The sequence below is a fragment of the Carassius gibelio genome, chromosome A7 (genome assembly GCF_023724105.1).
Source record: "Carassius gibelio isolate Cgi1373 ecotype wild population from Czech Republic chromosome A7, carGib1.2-hapl.c, whole genome shotgun sequence".
In the NCBI taxonomy this organism is placed as follows: Eukaryota; Metazoa; Chordata; class Actinopteri; order Cypriniformes; family Cyprinidae; genus Carassius; species Carassius gibelio.
In genome coordinates this window covers 32,952,237-32,973,746 of record NC_068377.1, presented here as the reverse complement: position 1 = coordinate 32,973,746, position 21,510 = coordinate 32,952,237, and the positions used below count along the sequence as shown (strand labels likewise).

General features: G+C 36.3%; 2 protein-coding genes across 5 annotated transcripts in view; both read left to right on the top strand.

The window, feature by feature from the left end:
- prmt3 (protein arginine methyltransferase 3) overlaps positions 1–6,474 on the top strand; it is a 41,721-nt gene extending 35,247 nt beyond the window's left edge. For all 4 annotated transcript variants that reach the window (XM_052602634.1, XM_052602632.1, XM_052602633.1 and 1 more), the window contains exons 15-16: positions 191–278; positions 6,046–6,474. In XM_052602634.1, coding sequence (XP_052458594.1) covers positions 191–278; positions 6,046–6,155 — 198 coding nt within the window. In that variant the 3' untranslated portion in view covers positions 6,156–6,474. The remainder of the gene's footprint in view (positions 1–190; positions 279–6,045) is intronic.
- A 2,294-nt stretch (positions 6,475–8,768) lies between these two features.
- On the top strand, positions 8,769–20,896 carry LOC128017308 (sodium- and chloride-dependent glycine transporter 2-like). Its single transcript, XM_052602630.1, is given in 16 exon segments — positions 8,769–9,139; positions 9,963–10,432; positions 11,668–11,834; positions 12,344–12,475; positions 12,615–12,788; positions 13,643–13,790; positions 13,883–14,015; positions 14,416–14,550; positions 14,677–14,780; positions 15,475–15,599; positions 15,786–15,898; positions 16,005–16,136; positions 16,419–16,518; positions 17,546–17,646; positions 17,781–17,948; positions 18,694–20,896. Coding segments are annotated over 16 exon segments (2,364 nt in total). The 5' UTR covers positions 8,769–9,136; the 3' UTR covers positions 18,853–20,896.
- The last annotated feature ends 614 nt before the right edge of the window (positions 20,897–21,510 follow it).

Sequence of the window (21,510 nt, the reverse complement as noted above, 5' to 3'; positions counted from 1 at the left end):
GAACTAACCAAATATTATTTGTAAACATTTATTTGCATTAATCCTCTTTAGTCATGAAGTTTTCCACTTACTTACAGAAGCAATCTCTATTCTTTCAGTCACTTTTCAAAATAAGTCAAGCAGGGCAACAGCATTTTCCTGTTTATCTGAACATAAACAGGTTTTTAATGCAGTTCTGTTTTAATTTTAGGTCATGTTCTCCACTGCTCCAGACTGCACTAAGACTCACTGGAAACAGACGGTGTTCTTACTAGAAAACCCCATCCCTGTCAAAACCGGTTTGTACCCTGTTCACACATGCTTGCTACAGTACTTGTTTTAACTGTCTCCACACTAGTGTTTGCATGTACTTGTGTCTGTCTTAAAACTGTGATGAGTTCTGGCAAGTACATATGCAGCCATTAGCTTTCTTTAAAACACTAAAAAGAAGTGTGCCACAGGTAGGTGTGTCTTATCTTTCTTCACCCTGACAGTTGATTCTTAGACGTTGACACAGGTTATCCGTCAGTCATTGAGAGATAGACACATGATGGAGCGGTTCTAGAGCTCGTCCACATAAACCATGCAGTTTGTTCTTTCTGTTGATAAATATATATGATGATATATATTGTGTCTTGAGAATCATTCCCACACAACACATCAAGTCTGTAGACAGATTTATTTAGGGGCATTGTTTTTGTGTTCCCTATGTTTTATGTTGTTCTAACACAGAATATCAGGATGATCAGCACACAACAAAAATAGTCTTCTTTTTGGGTTATATTTTACATTCATCACCAGTTGAGTTTGTGTGCAATCTGATTACATGGTATTTTCAAATAGAACCAATAATCAATGATTTCTTTTATATTATTCAACTTTGTCATTGCATGTTACAGTACGGTTTAGCTTCCAACCAGAAGTACATTGGTAGCAGTTATTTACATATATACAGAATGCTGATAATTTGAATGGGTAATAAAATATGAATAATCTTAATGACAGAAGCAGTGGATATGAAAAGGAGGGGGTGTATACAGTGAGTACAGTAGTTAGGAATAGTGCAATGGAGAAACATTTTGTGTACATCAGTTATGATATAAGGCTATGTAAATTATTAACAGTGAGCCCAAAGGATTATTTCTAAAAAATATTTATTGTGAGATTTAACACATTTTTAGATATGCTTACAAAGCATTTAAGAGCACAAACTGATTTTTCTGTTAGATAACGATTAGCTTAAATATAAAAAAATTAAACTGTAAAAGTATTTTTTCTGTTTTTAATTAATTAAAAACTGTTTAAGTTTAATCATGTAAATAAGCTCAATAATACAAAAAATACATTGTGTGTGTGTATAATTAAACACTTTTCATGAATATTTATTTGTTTAATCCATTGCCTATTTTGTATATATGTAAAAACAATTGTATTATGATATATTTGTAAATATGATATATGATACACATACATTTTAAAAGGCTTTTTCTTTCATTATATATATATATATATATATATATATATATATATATATATATATATATATACATTCAATATAATATATAATCTACAATTATATTAATTGTAAAAAATACTGTATAAAACAAATATAATAATTGTTGTAGTGCTTTTTTTGTCCATATGAAGAGGTTTGGTTCTTGTAAAGAGGACTCGAGTGTGAAAACACCATAATACAGCGTCATCGATCTCAGCCAGACACTGATTCATTTATATGTCCATTTCTGTGTCATTTTATTTTAATATTGCTATATCTTCATATTATTTGTTTATAACTGCCTATTGCAGAATTGCATGAATATCCTTTGTTGTTTAATCAAATTATGGTGAAAAACCAAATAAACAACGAGAGGGAAGTGGATCAGAACCTGAAAGTTATTAAAAATCAAATTGCCTCATGTTTAGGTATAAGAGCTACCCTGACACTTAGATCAAGGCTCTGTATATCTGTAGATGGCTAGACAGTGTCCCGGCCGTGCTAACAGATGAAGTGTGTCTTATCATAATGGGAATCGGAGAAATGTCATCTGATGCGCAGATGGATGAAGGTGCTCTAGCCAGTTTCTCTGATACAGCACACTATTATAAATGACTGTGTCCTAACTGTAGCTGTCCACGGGGCATTACCATGGACAGTCCCTGCAGAAGCCGTTCAATGATAAGAGTGCCGTTCACTTGAAGGTCCGCTAACACTACTTATGCGTTGCTGATACCAGTGTCAGATTATAATCAGAAGGCACAGTCGTGTGATTATATTGTTTGGCGTATTTGACCATTTTGCAGTAGCTCCAGAAAATGCCTAATCTATAAACAGCGTCCCTCACACTGGAGATTTGGAGAACCTTGAATAGGTTATTTGTAGTTTATATTTTACTCAGATGCACACTAGCCTAGCTCTGCGAATGACCTATTGCGAGTGTGAATGAAAAGACATGGGGAAAATAGGTCTAAGAGAAAAATGTTTGGGGGAAACAAGTGTTTTATCTGTTTTGGGACATGTACCATGATAATACTGTAGTATAATTTGGAGTACCATGTATTTGTTTAACATTGTATATGAAACTACCCTTACTGTGAGCTGAAAGCACAGGATGATTAAGATGATGCAAAACACCAAACACACATCTAAAAGTATTTTTAACTTGATTTGGCACTTGATATGTCATGATTTCGTTTTATTGATTAAAATGAAGCACCGTGCTTTCCTGTAATGTATCCTACGAAAATAGGAAATTAAGAATTACATTTTACATTATTCTCACGTAATACATGATTTGTAACTTGTGAATTTAAATTGGATTTATTTTCTAAACAATAACAGTAATGTGTTTTGTGTGTCAAGCTGTCATTTGTGTAAAATAAATACTGTTGTTAGAAGAGAAATGCATTCCTCTCAGCTTCTTCTCTTGTTTGTGTTAGTTTAGTAATTACTTTTCAGAAGTGTGATGAGAGGGGAGGTAGAGTATCCAACGGAAATGCGAAACACCCTCAGAAACGCCTTCAGATGCTGTTGTTGCATCAATTAAAGCAGGCTTCATTTGTCATGATTTAGTTGGTTTTGCAGATCATTAAAAGGAAAAGATGAGTAAAAGCTTTATTTTTCATGCATATAGCCAACATTTGAGCTCGTATATAAAAGAGGTCACCCTGTGTTGAATGGTCTCGGGACATTTTGAGGGTAGAAAGTGCATTGCACATCACATCTGTTTTCCAAATAAGGTATTGTACAGCCGATAGATTGGTAATAACCTTTAAGAACAAGGCTGCTTATTGAATCAACCATGCAATGCTTTTTGTAGTGCTTTAAAGTAGTTTAAACTCACAGGAAGTGCAGTCCGTCTGCCGTGTGAAAAGGTCCTTGAGGTGTCAGAGCAAGGTTCCTTTAGGGGGAGGTGTGATTATTTGATAGAAGGGAGCACCGTGGTGAGCTGCTGATTCCGAAGGACTGTTTTTATTCATCTGCTTTACAGGGGCCACAGATTTATGAGGTTATGCACTGCAGGGCGAGAGAGAAGTTTTATAATGCAGCTTTTGTATCTTGTGATGGAGTGTTTGGGAGGGCTTTTTCTGAAAACTGCTGTGATTGGACATTAGATACATTGATATTTGATTATAAGTCCATGCTGCAAAAATAATCTAAATAGTCTTTAAGTGGATAGTTCAGTCAAAAGTGAAAATTCTGTCAACGTTTAACTCCAAATCTGTTCGTAATCTGTACAACTTTTTTTCCCCTTTTTTTTCATGCAATTGCATCATTAAACATATTAGACAAAAACAGTTCTACAAAATTTGTCATACAGGTGTTTAGAGACATTAGCAAACAATACAGAAGTTTCATTTTCAAGTGACCTTTCCCTTTAAATTAAAGGAAACCCTCACCCAAGTAATGAATATTTACTCAAAATAAACTCACCAGCAGGCCACCCAAGATGTAGATGAATTTGTTTCTTCATTGAAACAAATTTGAAATTAATTTCAATTTGAGAGATAATTTCATCACTTGTTCACCAATGGATTCTCTGCAGTGAATGGGTGCCGTCAGAATGAGAGTCCAAACTGCTGATAAAAAAAATCACAGTAATCCACACGATTCCAGTCCATCAGTTAATGTCATGTGAGGTAAAAACTGCATGTTTGTAATAAATAAATCCATCAATAAGGCCATTTCTTTTTGATTCAGATGAGATGGCTTTATCCTTGGAGAAAGCCATATTATGGATAGCGGACTTCTAATGGTGAAAGTTAAAAATGTTATTACAACATGCAGCTTTTTGCTTCACAAGACATTAACTGATAGATTGGAGTCATGTGGATTACTTGTGGATTATTGTGAGGTTTTTATCAGCTGTTTGGACTCTGACGGCACCCATTGGCTGCAGAGGATCCTTAGGTGAGCAAGTGATGCTAATAAATTTCTCCAAATCTGTTCAGATGAAGAAACAAACTCATGTCTTGGATGGCCTGAGGGTGAGTAAATGTTTAGCCAAATTTTATATTTGGTTGAATTATTCCTTTAAATAACTGTTTGTGTAGACTATGATGCTTGTTCTGTACATTTGTGCACCAGCGTGTTTATAAGCAGTCACGTTTCTTCAAGGAATTCATCAAGATGTTTCACGTTGTCTCATCCATTTCTCGTTTCAGCCTCCGTCAGTCACCCTTGGTTGCATTGGCATGTTGAATGCAAATGGCAGTGTGATGTATGACGGCTCTAGAGGCAGCCTTGTCTCCTCTATTTAATTAACGTGCACCAACAGCTTCTTTCTCATAGATCGCCAATCTTTTTCTCGCCTCTACTGTCAGAATAAAATCTTGCAGTAACTACATCCCAAACTGCTTTACTCTGAGATTTAACCAGGAATTGTAGGGTCAAGTAATTCCACTCTCTGTGTCTCTTGGCTCTCTCCACAGACCTCTGTGTATTAAAGCCTATTGGCAGTAACTGGGAAAGTTGTGTGATGCACATAGCCATTTTCTGCAGGGCGCTGAAGTTTAATAGATCTTTCTATCACTTGTGCTCATACTGGTCACGAAAACCTACTCTGTGTTCTTTTTACTTTTGGGAGGCAATATGTGATCTGTCAAATCTTTCACTGCACAGCTGATTTTAATTAAAGTATTTCTTGCTGGATCAATTGTTTTACAAAAGAAAAGAAATCAGGTCAGCTTTTTATTTGTTCTTTTTTGCACTATTGAACAAACATTTTGATGATTTCTATTTCTGACATAGTGCATGACTTGTTTGCCAAGCACTTTCTAAAAGCCCGTTCTGTGTATTATAAGCATGTATGGTTAGGAATCGTTAGAAATTGTCCAGTTATAGTTCTGCTTTCTAGTTCTGTCAACAGTTTTGAACTTGCATTTAAAAATAACTTTTTGGGGGGGAAGTGGTTTAAGGGGATCATCTGCCAGTAAAAGGTAGAAGAAAACCAATGTGACAGCTGCAATGCGCTCTGACGGTCACATCTGAATTCTCCTCATCTCCTTGTGTCAAAATGCTGCAGTCAGCATATTTTTATCTCATGCAACCTGCAGCAAAGAAAGAAATGGCAGGGGGCGGAGGGCTTGTTTGCCAAATGGGTAAATATTAATTTACATCTGGCAGTGAAACGTGAAGTTAATCAAAGTGATTATCTGGAGTAATCATCGTCATTGTCTTCAGGCCTTCCTGATCAAATGTGCCGCCTGTATTTCTACTGTATCGCGCTGTAGCAAGCAGCAGCTTTCTCTGCCATCTGGAGCTAAGCGGCATGTAATCCTCTCCTGATTCACTCTTAGCTTTTTAATCGCATCCTTCTCTTCTCACCTGGTTTCAGTTTTGTTCAGTGAGAGCATTTCCACTTTTGTTATTACGCAGCTCTGAGTTTTGACAGAAAAGTGTCAATTGTGACTGAGCTGTATGGTAGTAAAAAGTGAATATTTATTTTTGAATGTAAAAACATGCCAGGAAAGCTCAAATATGTTTTTCAAGCTGGTGTGAAGGCATGTCACCATGAAGACCGATTTGTGTCAAATCCTGTTTTTCACTCTCTATTTCTCCTTCTGCAGGAGAGGAACTTCCAGGTCAAATCGCAGTGCATAAGAACAGAAAGGACCCCAGAGCTCTGCTGATCACACTCAGTGTCGCTGGCCAGAAGCAAACCTACAGCCTCCAGTGAAGAAGTTGTTTTACTGGGGGGAAACACATACTTGGAGCAATCCAGTATTTAATTACTGAAACCTCATATTAAAAAGTTTTTCTACCAAACGTCATTCATTCATGGGTTGCACATGAACATTCTGTCAATGTTTTTTTTTTTTTTTACACAAGTTGTTCTCTCTGTGACTATTAACAGAGAGAAGTCAACAACTTGGGCAACTAATGAATGCCAGACTTTGTTTTAAACCTCTTAATGTTCATATATTAGGCCCTGGAAGAACCCTAATTTCCTGTTTGTTTGAATAATGACTAAGTGAATAAAGTTAAAGCTTTCCTTACATTTTATAAGAATGGTTTTATTTTTTCCATGAATTCCCCAAAGTCATTTTTGTTTTACAAAAGTTAGAGATGCAAGATGATGGCAGTCAGTTATGGAAACTGACTTTTTTTTTTTCCACAAACCGATTTAAAAGAAAAAGAAAAAAACATTCCGCGGTTCTTTTACTCCATCTTTCAATTACGTCATTTGCATATGTATGTCTAGCAACTTAGCCTTGATACATTAAAGACCGATTCACATAGTGATAGCAGACAAATGAAGCACGCCGATATTGTAGATCTTGCCTTTATAGCACCGTTACATTGAGCTGTCATGAAGAAATGTATCACCTCTGATTGCCACGATTAACCAATCAGAATAAAGTTTTCAGCGAGCCGCGTAACACCAGGACCTGTCCACTAGGGGGAGCCTCAAATATTAGCTTAGTTGGCTTAAAATGTGTGGGATCCAGGAAGATAAACAAAAGCTTGTTGTTTGAATGGCAATCTGTGATGCTTCATGCTTTAATAAACTGCTTTTGTGCTGAAAAAAAATCATAATATAGGCCTTAACAAATCCACTGCCTATCTGCTAATGGAAATGTTTGAGTGCTATATTTGGGGTCTGAGATAAAAGAAGTCACGAACAATTTTGCCTCAAGTATGATTTAGTTTAAGGCACTAAGTACCAGCTCACTTCCGTGTGTAGAATTTCCCAATATCCACACTTGTGGTCTTGTTCCCTTAAATGCGCGTTCACGCTGCAGCGAGGTGTGCAATGCCCCAATCCTTAAGAAATAATAATAATCCATCATGCTATGAAACCATCTTTTATTAATGCTATCGTGTTAAATAATAATATTAATAAAAAATGTCCGTAGCATGGAGCGAAACTGATAACCATTATGAGACTTTTTGTTTAAGGCCCTTTAATATTCAAGTTTTATGTTCTTTTAACAACAAATACTAACAAGACAAATGACCATCGGCTGATGCATTATCTTATCTTAAGCAATTAATTATAGGGTGAAAGAAAGTAGAGAGAACTGCTTTGTTTTAAAGTAATTCATTCCTTATCAGACCCAATATGTGCACTGTCATTTTTATGGCAAAGCAAAACAATTTCGGAAAATACCCGAATACAACACATTTATTCAACACAAGTAGACAGTTCCTAATTTGAAACTGAAATTAATATCTTGATAAATTGAATTATTCGTTCATCCATTAAGTGTTAAACTCGTAGGTCACTGAAAGAATTTCTGCTGTTGGTTCTTTCTAACTTAAAGCGTACAGTGTTTCTCTTCAACGTGCTTAAAAGAGAACAAATAAAGGTGACACGGAAAGAGAAGCAGAAATCAATTACAATTATTCTCTGTTGACAAAGCAATTAAACCCAGAGCGAAGAGCTAATGCACCCGTATAGAGGCTTATCACAGGCGGCCGCAGATTTATGATGGTCACTGCAGCAGGGTGCATGCATAGAGTGATATCGAGACTGAGGAACTTTCCGACGTTATTACATTTCTTGATTAACTCGTTGGGCACTTGATATTAACTTTAATCAGATGTTATTACATAATCTTTAACAACTCCGTATTCAAGTGCATGCTGCATGATATGTTATTTGGTCTATATAATGTGTGCCCAAGTTACTCATTCAAGTTATTACGTATTCTGACTACTAATAATTATTATTTCATAAAGATGCTATGTTCAGCTCAGTACTTCTCTGTAATAAAAAAAAGTAAAAAATAAATAAATAAATAAATGCTGCTCCGGAGGTATGATGCTTGGATTCTCAATGCACTGTGGTTACATGGCTAAAAATAGAAAATTACTCCTTTGTCTTGCGTAAAAGTTTAACAAATGAGTGCCTCCACTCCTCTGAAAACCTCGCCCACTTTTCACACTTAAACAACGTGGGTGCCGGTGACGCATAAGGATACGTGCGCGTTTGTTTGACGTGTGAACTATGAACCATGAGATATGCAATTACTCAAATAGCGTACTATAGAAAATATGCTACACAAGCTTTTATAATGGAGTTTTATATAGTTCCAAAGTCAACTGCTTGGTTGTAGACAGTCGTTCATGTAAAATATAAGCAACTTTCATTCAGAAATCATATTTCCATGACCTTATCTAAATAAAAACATGTCCAGACGCTGATCTGTGTATTGCGTGTAAATAACCTAAGTGTGATAAGATATAATTAAAAACATAAAAAAGGGCCTGTTATCTATTTTTAATAAAATGGTATGATGAAAAGACATTAGATTGATCTATAGGTGCTGGTCAACTATGCAGTCCCCACGACGCCTGCGTCTGCAGAATCTTCTGCGTGCGTCAGATGAACATCCTTACATAGTCCTGAGGGACAAGTTTATTAATCAGTCACGAGCCAGTCCGTACCCCAAACGTAGTCTCGCGCTGACTCGTGTGTCGCGAGCTCACGTCTTCGCTTGTTGCCCCTTTAAAAATCCGAATTGGAGGCCAATGATTTATCAAAGCCCTATTATTAAGAAAATGTCACGCGAAGGGTACCTTGCCATGCACTGACGCAAACCCGGTTTTCCCACGGAGATATAGAAAGCTTTGCACTTTGCAGCCAAACTCAATCTGCCTGCCGTCTTTCCAGCTGTTTTCTGCTATTAACCCACATTTGTTGACTCTGCACAAATGGTAAGTACAGCACATGCATTACTTTACACTTTGCAAGTTTTTGCTGTGAACAGTTAAATTATTTAGAACAGTCTAGGGAACTAAACAGTATTATTTGTAAGTTCACTAATGAACGCAATGTCGCTATCCACGGTGCTGAAACTTTCTGGCAGGCGTTTTTACGCCTTTTCAATGGCAATATTAATTAGCCAGTACAGTAGGTAAAAAAAAAAAAAAAAATCTAACTATCACTTGTAAAAAAATACTAATGTATAACCATACTAGTAGTAATATTAAAAGAATGACAGTCGATTTTTCTTTTGAGTATTTTTCTTTTCTTTCGGTATGCAGATAGCAGAGTATTTCAACATGTTTTTAAAAGGGTTTTAGGACATTGGTCTCCTTCAGTGCAATGTAATTGTTGGTGCAGTGTTCCTGGTTTGCACTAACGTTACATACATACACCGGGACTGGTGCCTGCCGCAGGGGGGAAAGCCTTGGCCGAGCCCGGCAGCTTGTCTATTGCCCATAAAACCAGGGGATGTGCCGGGGTTGAATGACAGGAGGTAAATGAGGCGTAAAATTAAAGAATCTTTCTCTAATGGTAAAAGCAAGAAGCAAACCGCTACCGTCCGTGAGCTGAAAATCAAAGTGGGGCAGACATGTCCAGAAACGCTTTAGCATAAAATACACTGCAGAAGTTATAGCTATGAAAGCGTGAACATTTTTGCCTTGGGGTAACGTTAGGTTTCTGTAAAAATGTTGGCTCACTGTAGGCGTGAAATAGCATTTAATTATTACGTTAATTATACTGATCCTGACTAATGTGTATTTAACGTTGCAGGATTTTTCTGAGCACGGGGAAATGTTGAGACAACCATCAAACAGTATCCCGCCCCAGCCGTCTGGGGGAGCGGCTGGAGCTACAACTACAAACAAACCGCAGAACGGGAACCCGGTGCCCCAACCGCCGCCTGTAAACGAACGGAAAACTTTTTGTCCTTCGGAAAATAAACCATGCGAAATGGAAGCCAATAAAGCATACGGGACGTTTAAGAACGCTGCACCTGGACCCACGTTTACTCCCGTTAATTCTGCCGTACGCAAGGATTCCGTCGGTAAAATGGATGGTTCGACCGGTAAAGCCACGTCGGACTTCATGTCTAACAATCAAAGTGCTGTAAGGACCGCGGCGGAGCATAACAACGCCACCGGTGACTGGACCTCCATGAGCCAGACCACCATCATCCTGGGTACAGATGGCACTACATCTGTTCTGCCTGGCACGGTGACCGGGGTAAGTGGTTGAGGAGCGTTTCTTTCCGGTTCAGCCAATCAACCCCAAGCGTAAAGCTTTCAAACGGGGAGAGTCTTGAGAAAAACTCGGCTACTGCATTGTAAAACCAAAGGCATCCAACCGCAGCTTTGTCCGTTACGACCGTTACAGTTTAAATTTTGCTTGTGAGACCTTCGGCTATTTAACCTACTTGCGTTTGTAAAAAAATAAATAAAAAATAATAAAAATAAAATGTGAAAAATTATGATCACGGTTGGAGTTTCTAGAGGTTCTCGCCCGAAATTGTAATTTGGCGACCCAAAATAATATATATTATTTTATTGTGATATTTAAATGTGCACTTAGTGATAAGTAGTATGGTTATTTGGAGCGGCGTTCTGTTGCTATGGTTACCTCCTAGCCGAAATCTATTAGCTGGCGTCTTTTGCGACAGGTAAACATGCGCTGCGACTAACTTGTAGTTTTTTGTGGGATTTTACCCTTACTGACACGTTTGAAACATATTTGCACTTATTTGAAACCTCCGAGCCTTTTGCATGGACTTCCCCATAATTTGCGCCGTTTTTACGGTGTAAAATAACGGTTTTGGATCGGCTATATATTCTATTCAATGTTCTACAGGAGTAAAAACCAAAGAGGGCTAACGTTATTGTCATTTGTAATATAGCCTAAGTTAAAGAAATGTTTTGGACAGAAGGACATTGTTCAGTCTCTCAAAAGTGAGCAGCGAAACAAAATATGTTTCCAATCAGTTATAATCAGTTATAGTGATTTATTCTGACAGCACAATAATTAGCTGTTTTCACGAGCAGGTCGAATAAGAGGATATGTGAAGGAACCTGAATACGTATGAGGATACTGCATTTTTAATAAAACAAACCCCTCAGATCATTTGCTTTATTTGAAATGAATCTGCTGAGCTGTGCATGCATGCCTGTGTCTTGTGAGGTTTATTGTCCTCAGAGATTGATTTCTGATGGCTGGTTGTGTTGCAGGATAATGTGTTATAATGTGTTACATAAGAATCATAAGAATGGTACAATTCCCTTTGGGGTGTTTCATCTGTCAAGAGCGACCCCTTTAATCCTTGGTCACGGTTGTTGGAGGAGAATTTCGATTTTTATTTTTTTGTGAGGAAATATTGATACCTCTATAATTTTAATGACCCATACTTTGATGACTGTCATAATAGTAAAAAAATATATAATATCTGAAAATGCAGCCCGCGTCCGATCATCCTAAACTCTTATAGTGGACTGTTCTTCCAGGATGATGATGATGATGATGATGGAGGAGATGAGAATAAGGCCCGGGGGAACTGGTCCAACAAACTGGATTTCATTCTGTCCATGGTGGGATATGCCGTGGGTTTGGGAAACGTCTGGAGATTCCCATATCTTGCTTTTCAGAATGGTGGAGGTGAGAAATAATTAAGGGACAGCATACTAGAAAATATTAGGGGACATTTTTGTTCTACTACAGATAGATTTTTTTTAATCGAAAACGAGTAGTTTAGAAATCGAATTTAATTTAAAAATACACACATAAAAACTTTCGTTAGAGGCTGTTTTATTTTCTCCTATAAAATAAAAAAAATCGTTTTATGATTAGACGGAATTTATTTTAATGTAGCCTACAAATTATAAGGGCAACGAAAAATTATTATTTGGTAGGCTATAGACCTAATATTTATAGGACTACTTAACAGTAGTGTATATTGCCTATGTTATTTTATTTTATCATTATATTTAAGTTTGCTATATGTTATCAAATTGTAATATTATAAAATAATATTATGTATCATATTGTTAATTAAAATTCTAATTTAATAGGTTTGTTCATTTTATAAAAAGACGCACTACTTATGAGTCAAAGGCTTCTCTCTCTCTCTCTCTTTCTCTTTTATTTTTTTTATTTTTTTTATATAGGTGCATTTTTGATACCATACCTAATCATGTTATGCCTCGCCGGAATACCTATATTTTTGTTGGAGGTGTCTTTGGGTCAGTTCGCCAGCCAAGGCCCTGTGTCAGTATGGAAAGCGATCCCAGCTCTACAAGGTAACGTGACTTTATTAATTGATCTTCCGTCGTAATGAGCAATGTTTGTGTTACATTAGTGTTTCCAGTGAAATGGTAATAGACTTTCCGACTGCTTTAAGTGTAATTTCTATTATCTGGTTTCATTTTGTTATTATAGGTTGCGGGATTGCCATGTTGATAATATCTGTCTTGATAGCCATATACTATAATATTATTATGTGCTGGACATTGTACTACCTGTTCGCTTCGTTGAAGGGGACACTGCCTTGGGCCACCTGTAAAAATGAATGGAACACAGTCGAGTGCAAAGACAAAGACATGCTGCTTTTGGGTAAGGATGAGTCTCTCTCTCTCTCTCTCTCTCTCTCTCTCTCTCTCTGTCAGTCCACCCCCCAACACCCCTTCTTTTTTTCTAACTAAAATGCGCAATGCGCAACCTGTATTTCAGGAATTAAGTAGCCTACCGCTCAATTTAGGTTATTCAGTGTCATCCTGCTCTCTTTATATCCAAACGCAACTGTTTCTTCTCATTATGCGAAAAGTTCTTATTTGATGACTTGACAGATTTGTATTTTTTTTTTTTTTTTGGTCACCTACAGAAATTGTAAAACCAAGTTATTTTTTTATTTTATTGTAGTACTGTGCCATCATGCAGTATGACTTTTGTGTTTTCTTTATAGTATTTATTTTTATTGTGTCACACTGAAACGTGCCACTAATAAAGTAAATGATGTTTGCTACTTATCAGAATGAGTTTTGCCTAAAATGTAATATGAATAAAATCTCTGGTGTATGTATGTTGTATGATTCATTTGATTTAATTCTCGGAAATGTTTATGTTTGAATTAGTTTTAAAACGCGTTTCTCAATGTCGTTCTTTTGGTGAATTCAGCAGAAAATCTGCTTGCTTGACAAATTTACTGTAAGAGTTGGTGCAGTGCCGCAGTGAGATGCACTGCCACCTGGTGGCTGGTTTGAGTAGCGCTACTACCGACTGAATCATAATTGTGTACAGTATTGCAGTTAATTTGTGTTTAAATTGTTTAGGCTTATTTGAACGACGTGTGATTGATTTCGAGAACTTGTTTAAATAATGTTTTTCAACTAGGCAGTGAATGACGATGGAAAACAGGAACTTTTTTTTTCACGTTCATCCCAAGTTCTTTCATTGTTTCTTCTGGCCAGACACCTGTATACTAAGGGACAGGAACATCCCATCAATCAAGAATACTACATTCTGTTTATCTGCAAATGCTGTTGGGAATTTAAGTAAACTCTTAAATATCACAGCGGACAATAAAACCTATGTCAGCCCTAGTGAGGAATATTTCAAGTAAGTATGCTTTTCCAGTAATATGTATTTTTAGGTGGTGCATGTGAAGTTTTGAGATTAAATGGATGCTAATCACTCTGCTTTCTTGACAGGTATAATGTGTTGCATATTTCGAAGGGTATTGAATACCCAGGTGACATCCGTTGGCCCCTGGCTGCTTGTCTTTTTCTGGCCTGGCTTATTGTTTATGCCTCTTTGGCTAAAGGGATCAAGTCCTCAGGGAAGGTAAGAATACAGGTTGAATTTGTTCTCTCCTTACTTTCTCCTCTCTGTACAGTATCTGGTAAAAGAGAAATGTACAGCAGGCCTCTCTCTGGTCTGGTGCAAAGCTGACTTCTAGAAGATTCCTCTATTTTGAATGATCTTTTAAGAGTGTAGACAGTAACTTTAACTGTAAGTGATCATTGAAGTGGAAATATTGCTGATATCACAAAGTAAGTGTGTGTTTACTGATTAGGCACAGTAAATATTAGATGTGTTAATAATGCTTTCTAAGGCTGTAAGATAAGCAGAAGATTGGTAAATGATTAGATTTTTTTTTCTTAGATAAATTACTGAAGATTAGTCTTCTCTTTGAGTGATAACTGTTTTTCATTGTATATTGTATATGTGGTTTTTTTTTCAGGTGGTGTATTTCACTGCCACCTTCCCCTATGTGGTGTTGGTCATCCTGTTGATCCGAGGGGTCACTCTACCTGGAGCCGGTTCTGGGATCCTTTACTTCATAACACCCAAATGGGAAAAACTCAATGATGCCAAGGTAATAAAGAGAATGGTGTATTTTTATCTATTATATTTGATGATACAATATTTAATATTTTGTCCTCCATCTTATTTCTCTTTCTCCATCAATCTATCTTTTTTTTCTCTTTCACTTTCACTTTAGGTGTGGAAGGATGCTGCTACACAGATTTTCTTCTCTTTGTCTGCAGCATGGGGTGGTCTTATAACTCTGTCGTCCTACAATAAGTTTCATAACAACTGTTACAGGTAACCAGGGCTGTCACTGTAGAATACACTGCTGTTCAAATGTTAGGAGCTGTACAATTCTTTTTTTATATTTGAAAGAAATTCTTATTCATAAAGGATGCATTACATCGGTCAAATGTGAAAGCAAAGACGTTTATAAGGTTACAAAGATTATTTTATGTCAAGTAAATGCTATTATTTTGAACTTTCTATTCTTAAAAAAAAAAAAATGTGCAAATGTGCACATTTTCCACAAAAATATTAAGATTTTTTTTTTAAACTGAGATTAATAAATGTTTCTTGAGCAGCAAAAAGGCATATAAAAATGATTTCTGAAGGATCATGTGACACTGAAGACTGGAGGAATGGCTGCCAAGAATTCAGTTTTGCCATCAAGAATAAATTACACTTTAAAATCTATTAAAATAGATTTTTTTTTTTTTTGGAATTGCAAAAACAATTCAAAATATTACTATTTTTATTGTATTTTTGATCAAATAAATGCAGTATAATATCTGAGTTAGCAAATGTGTACAAATGAGTCTCTTTAATCAAGAGGATGAATATTGTTTTTCAGAACTAAAACTGCAAAATGATCTGTGCTAGGCATTGTGCACATTCAATAGACACCTCTGCTCAAAATAACATCTGTGTCTCATGATAATGACTTATAATGTGAGATTACATGATGTATTGTGTCTCTGTTGTTTTTCAGGGATACTCTCATTGTGGCGTGTACTAACAGTGCCACAAGTATTTTTGCTGGTTTTGTCATTTTTTCAGTTATTGGCTTCATGGCTCATGAGCTCAAAGTCCCTATTGAGCGTGTGGCCGATGAAGGTACGTTGTACGAATGCATGTGTTTTTCTGGCTGCTTAACTATGATTAACTATGATCAGATTGCTGTTTTGTTTTGTTTTGTTATTAGTAACGATACACACAACTCATCACATTTTCATTGCTTTTACTATCATCAGTCCTGAAATACATTTCATCAGTCTGGGTCTGTTAATGTGCTCTGTATAGGTCCAGGGATTGCTTTTGTGGTCTACCCAGAGGCTCTGACTAGGTTGCCCTTGTCACCGTTCTGGGCCATCATCTTCTTCCTCATGCTGCTTACACTTGGTCTGGATACCATGGTAATGGAAATCATAAATTGCATGATTTACAGTGTTTTCTTTGATTACAGGATAAGATACAATAAATACCTGAATCACTCTCGTTCGCACTTTCATTCCTCTCTAGTTTGCCACCATAGAAACTATAGTGACGTCTGTTTCTGATGAGTTCCCCAAGTACCTGCGCAAACACAAGCCTCAGTTCACTTTGGTTTGCTGTCTGTCCTTTTTTGTGCTGGGTTTCCCCATGATCAATGAGGTAGGACATTTACTCTTATTCCTAACGTCTAAAACTTTACATTCATAGGACACTTTAATTAAAGCAGCTCTCTGGCAAAAAAAAAAAACAAAAAAAAAAAACTAATAAGCAGGAAAATAAATAGACTGCAGTGGAATTCCCGAAAGCAGATGATTGGAAATGTCTAGAATGATTGTTAGTTAGTTTGTTTTTTAATTAAGGTGATTAACTGGGCGAGGTTTAGATTAGGTCTCATTTATTTGAATTTTAAATGTGCATATGTGTGTGTGCTTGCCCTCACAGAGTGGAATGTACATGCTTCAGCTGGTGGACACATTTGCAGCCTCTTACTCTCTGGTCATCATTGCCATATTCGAACTGATTGGAATCTCATACATTTATGGTGAGTTTACGAAATTATGATCATTTGTTGACTAAGGACTCCAGTAATTTATTTAAGTGCACAGCAGGAAACAAATTTTTTAGGTAATAAAAAAGCAAATTACAAATAATTAAATAAACCAGCAGGCAGCAATGGATAGGTTCAAGATAAAAGGCAGTCTAGGCATGTTAGTCCTTTTTTAAAGTTATTAGTTCATATAGGTTTTGATTAGTTTAGCAACACTAATTTATAAGACATACAGTTAGTAAATAGTAATGAATATTTAGTTGTTGAATTCATTTAAATGAACAACTATATGTAGCTGGTAATGGTGTATTTTAGTTAGCATCGCTCTGGTTCTTTCAGTAAAAATCCAATAGGAATCTTTTGGATTATTGTAGAAAATAAGTTTGTGACCCAAAAAGCTTAAGACTCTTATATGTTGTGTACATCATGATGATCTTGAAAAAAATGATCAAACCAAATGAAAACTTTTGAATTCTAATTACAATCACCAGAAATAATCAGCTAAATGAATGCTAAACTACCGTATTTTCTGGACTATAAGTCGCACTTTTTTTTCATAGTTTGGCTGGTCCTGCGACTAATAGTCAGGTGCGACTTATTTATCAAAATTAATTTGACATGAACCAAGAGACATGAACCAAGAGAAAACATTACCGTCTCCAGCCGCGAGAGGGCGCACTATGCTGCTCAGTTCTCCTGTAGTCTACACTGAGCAGCATAGAGCGCCCTCTCGCGGCTGGAGACGGTAATGTTTTCTCTTGGTTCATGTTCTCTTGGTAATGTTTTCTCTTGGTTCATGGTTCTAAATAAATGCGACTTATAGTCCAGTGCCACTTATATGTTTTTTTCCTCATCATGACGTATTTTTGGACTGATGTGACTTATACTCAGGTGCGACTTATAGTCCGAAAAATACGGTACAATACAGTCTCATTAATGCAACGTCAACCACCAACGTCATCTCTTTCTTTCTTTCTTTCTTTCTTTCTTTCTTTGCTTCTTTCCTGTATCTGTGGAGCAGGTCTACAGCGGTTCTGTGAGGACATTGAGATGATGATTGGCTTTCAGCCAAACAAGTTTTGGAGAATCTGCTGGGCCTTTGTCACACCAACCATTCTCACAGTATGCCCACATTATTCCTTTGACGACCATTCCTGCAGATAGCCGTGACTCACATTGCATGCACACATTCATCCGTACTATTACTGTACTAGTACTGCCACTGACCTTCTCTCTCCCTCTTTCTTTCTTTCTAGTTTATTTTGGCACTCAGTCTGTACCAGTGGAAGGTGATGACATATGAGGATTACACTTATCCGACCTGGTCTATGGTTCTCGGCTGGCTTATGGTCATCTGTTCTGTCATATGGATTCCCATCATGTTTGCTATTAAGATGCACCTTGCCCCTGGATCGTTAACCGAGGTAAGGGAGAGATGTTTGGCTTGTTTTCTATTTGAAGGTTATTTAAAATGTATCAGTACTGCTATTTATTAAATAAATGGGCTCTAAACATTATTAAGTTCATGTTTATTAAAATTTCAGGAAAAGTGTTTTCAAAAACGTTTCTCTCTCACTCAAACCCCCAGCATTTTTTTGCATTTTAATCACCTTATGCCACCATCAGTTCATTAGTTCTTTCGAATATTTTAGTATTACTAAAATAGTATTATAGTTTTTGCTAATATTTTGAATTAGTTCTTATTTTTTAATTGAATATTTTAATCTTATTTGCCTTTATAGTTTATTATTTTTTATTTCTATTTCAGGTTTATCTTTTTGTTTTAAAGTTCACCAAGCTTAACTGACTAAAAATGAGAAATGGTGCTGGAATAAAATATGTGTAAGGTTTTAAACAATTATTTCGGGTTAATATTTATATTTAATTTTTTTACAGTGTTACTATAATCATTAATAACTCAATTTTTGCATGCATAATAATTATAAAACAATTATCAAAATCCCCATGGATGTAAAACAACATGTTTCATGCACATGTACAGTGTTAACAACAAAATAATCAATCAAAGTGATACTTTTCAGTAATTTTAATTTTTAATAGATTTCTTTTTAAAAAAAAGATCAAACAAACGTAACAAATTAATCAATATCTAGGATGCAAGTCAAGCACCCGGCATGCAATTTTGACAACCATTCCCTTTCTCTACAGCGTTTGAAGTTGGTGTGCTCTCCTCAACCCGATTGGGGTCCGTTCCTGATGAAACACCGCGGGGAACGCTACAAGAACATGACTGACCCTCTGGGCACCAACTCTCTTGGCCTCAAACTTCCCCCCAAAGATTTCCAGCTATCAACCCAATATCAATAATTCAATTCCCTGTGAGTGTGAACCTCCCTGAGGCCTCTGAGGGTGAGACCAGCACTCACGTCAAACTCTTTCCCCATTCAACCTCCCCTTTTTACCACAGTGTTCTCTTTCAGCCATATCCCCCCTCTTCTGGCACTGTTAGAGAGGGGTCTTTCAGGTGGAAAGCACAGACAACTCCCTATGATTTTGTTGTTTTCTAAATAATTATTCATAGTCAGTCTGAGAGTGGAGCTCTGTCACACACATTCTGAAACACCGATCCCTGAACTTTTTTCTCAGAGGCAATATAGTGATGCAGTTGCAACTGTTGAGGCAATATTTGAATGATTGTTCATCATGCAGCGGTTCTTTTTAATTATGTTTTCATTCTGAAGTGACTGCTGATGTTAAAAAGAAAAGAAATTAGGAGAATAGCATTTATATTTCTTGTCTATTTGCTTGTCATCTCTTAAATGTAGCAGACATAATGAGAAAAACTGCTGAGTAGTGCACAGTGAACTAAAACTATCGCTCTCCACTTGTGTCCACTCCTAGCTATACCTTGTGCCTCAGACTTCCTCTATTTATGAAATACTGCTTAGTATAGTGTTAATTAAACCAATCGTACTACATTATGGAGGGAAGTGAGCACATTTCAGTCTCTGTGAAGTATAAGCTCTCCTACTCTTTTACTAACCTGTCGAAATATCTACAGTGTTATAGAATCCAAACTCAAGGTGTAAGCTCCAGTAGTATAGATCCATCCCTGTCTTCAAAGAAAACTTAGCCATGCAAAACTGTAATATTACCTTTCAGTGTTGTTTAGAGTAGTACTCAATGGCCAGCTAGCAGTTATATATGTATGCTAATATTTAGAGTATGCTTTCGAGTTTGTGTCGTGATCTGTTTATAGACTATGTGAATCCTATTCTTATGCAGTACACAGTTATAGTGGAGTACACAAAAGAAAAGTAGAGAAAAAAACAAGGAGTGTGGTATGTGTGGCAAACCAGTCGTCTGATAAGAAGTATATATTTTAGAAATGTATTTTTAACCACAGCTTGCCGAGGATATGTAGAGTAGAAGAAAACAAAACAAATGTTTTTTAGTTTGAAATCCTGTGCTTGGGGGACCACACTCCTTTTTTTATGTTTTGCACCTGTTTGTCTCTTCATCTTCATGAAACAGGGTCTCAGGTATTACTTGGTTCCATCAACCTCATTAGATGTTTGATGCTTGTGGAAACTTGATGTGATTCGCATATAACTAGGGCTGCACGCTGAAGCGTATTTTAATTGTGGTTGCGATTTCTGCTTCTCTCAAATTTTATTAAGCATTATCGCCTGTGATATTTTCCCTGCTGGTTATTATCCTTTGTTAAATTTAGCATTTCCATTATCTTGCACTGGTGACATGATCCTGTTCATGGCTGCTGTTGCCAGACTTTAAGAGTTTAAATGCCCCAGTCACATAATTTTTTCATAAATCAATACATGATTTACTTAGTCTTTCCAATTTTGTGTACATGCTCTCTCTACATTAAAGAAAAAGTACAGATGAGCTGAAAACACCTGCGAACATTTAGGTTGGAGTTTAGAGATCTTAACTGAGATAATCTGCTAAAAAAAAGTGCAACACAACCAGTCTGGTTTCCTTCAAGCAGCCGTTTGTGCTGTTTGTTGCAAGCAAACTGTGTGAGTTGACTTTCTCTTGATTTGTGTTTATGTGAAAGTGCCATTTTCTGGTAAAACGAAAAATATATATTTTGAGCAAAGAAACCATTATCGTGCAGCCCTACATTTAACCAATTCTTTATAAGATTTGTTAAAATGCACACTCTCAGAATATTATGCCATAAGGACACCTTGAATCCATATATATCTTATAATTAGTGTTCCATTTCTAATGGACTGTAAATATGGTTACAGATTATATGCTTTTGTAGCATTGCTTTAGGCAGTTATTTTTATCTGGTTAATTGTGCTGATCCGTCAAAGCACTACATAAAGCACTTTGATTAAATATCACATAAAATAAGTGGGTGTTCACCACCATAAAGAAAAAAAGGCCATAATAATAATAAAAAAAAAAAAAAAAAAAAAAAAAAAAAATATATATATATATATATATATATATATATATAGAAGTTCAACATGAATACTTAAATGACTAATACTATGGAAATGGTTTAGTTAGTATTATTTGAAAAGAGCCACACTGCCCACGCAATGCAAGTAATAACACTGAGACTTTGCCTGGGAGTAATGTGTTTCAAAAGCCATGTAATATGCAGATACTACACTAACCACCTTAAATATAAAGCATTTATAAAACGGAAAAAGAAAAAAAAGATATTTCTCAGTATATATTAATGTCACAAAAGAGATGTTTTTTCTGATACATGTTTAATCTATGTAGTATATGTGTGTATGTGTGAATGCGTGGAATAATATGCAGCACTTAATGTTTAGAGTTATACTTATCCAACCATCCAGAAGTGGTCAAATGCAGCCTGGCAGTCAGTTTTAGGTTTTCAGGGCTTGGTTCCTGTACATTGCAATTGTTTCATCTGTATACACAAGAGCTGATTTGTACTTAAATAGAAGCTCTGGGTTACGTAGCACAACAAACAGTATACAAAGCACATGAATAGTAGACGGCTGCTGTGATCGTTCTAAA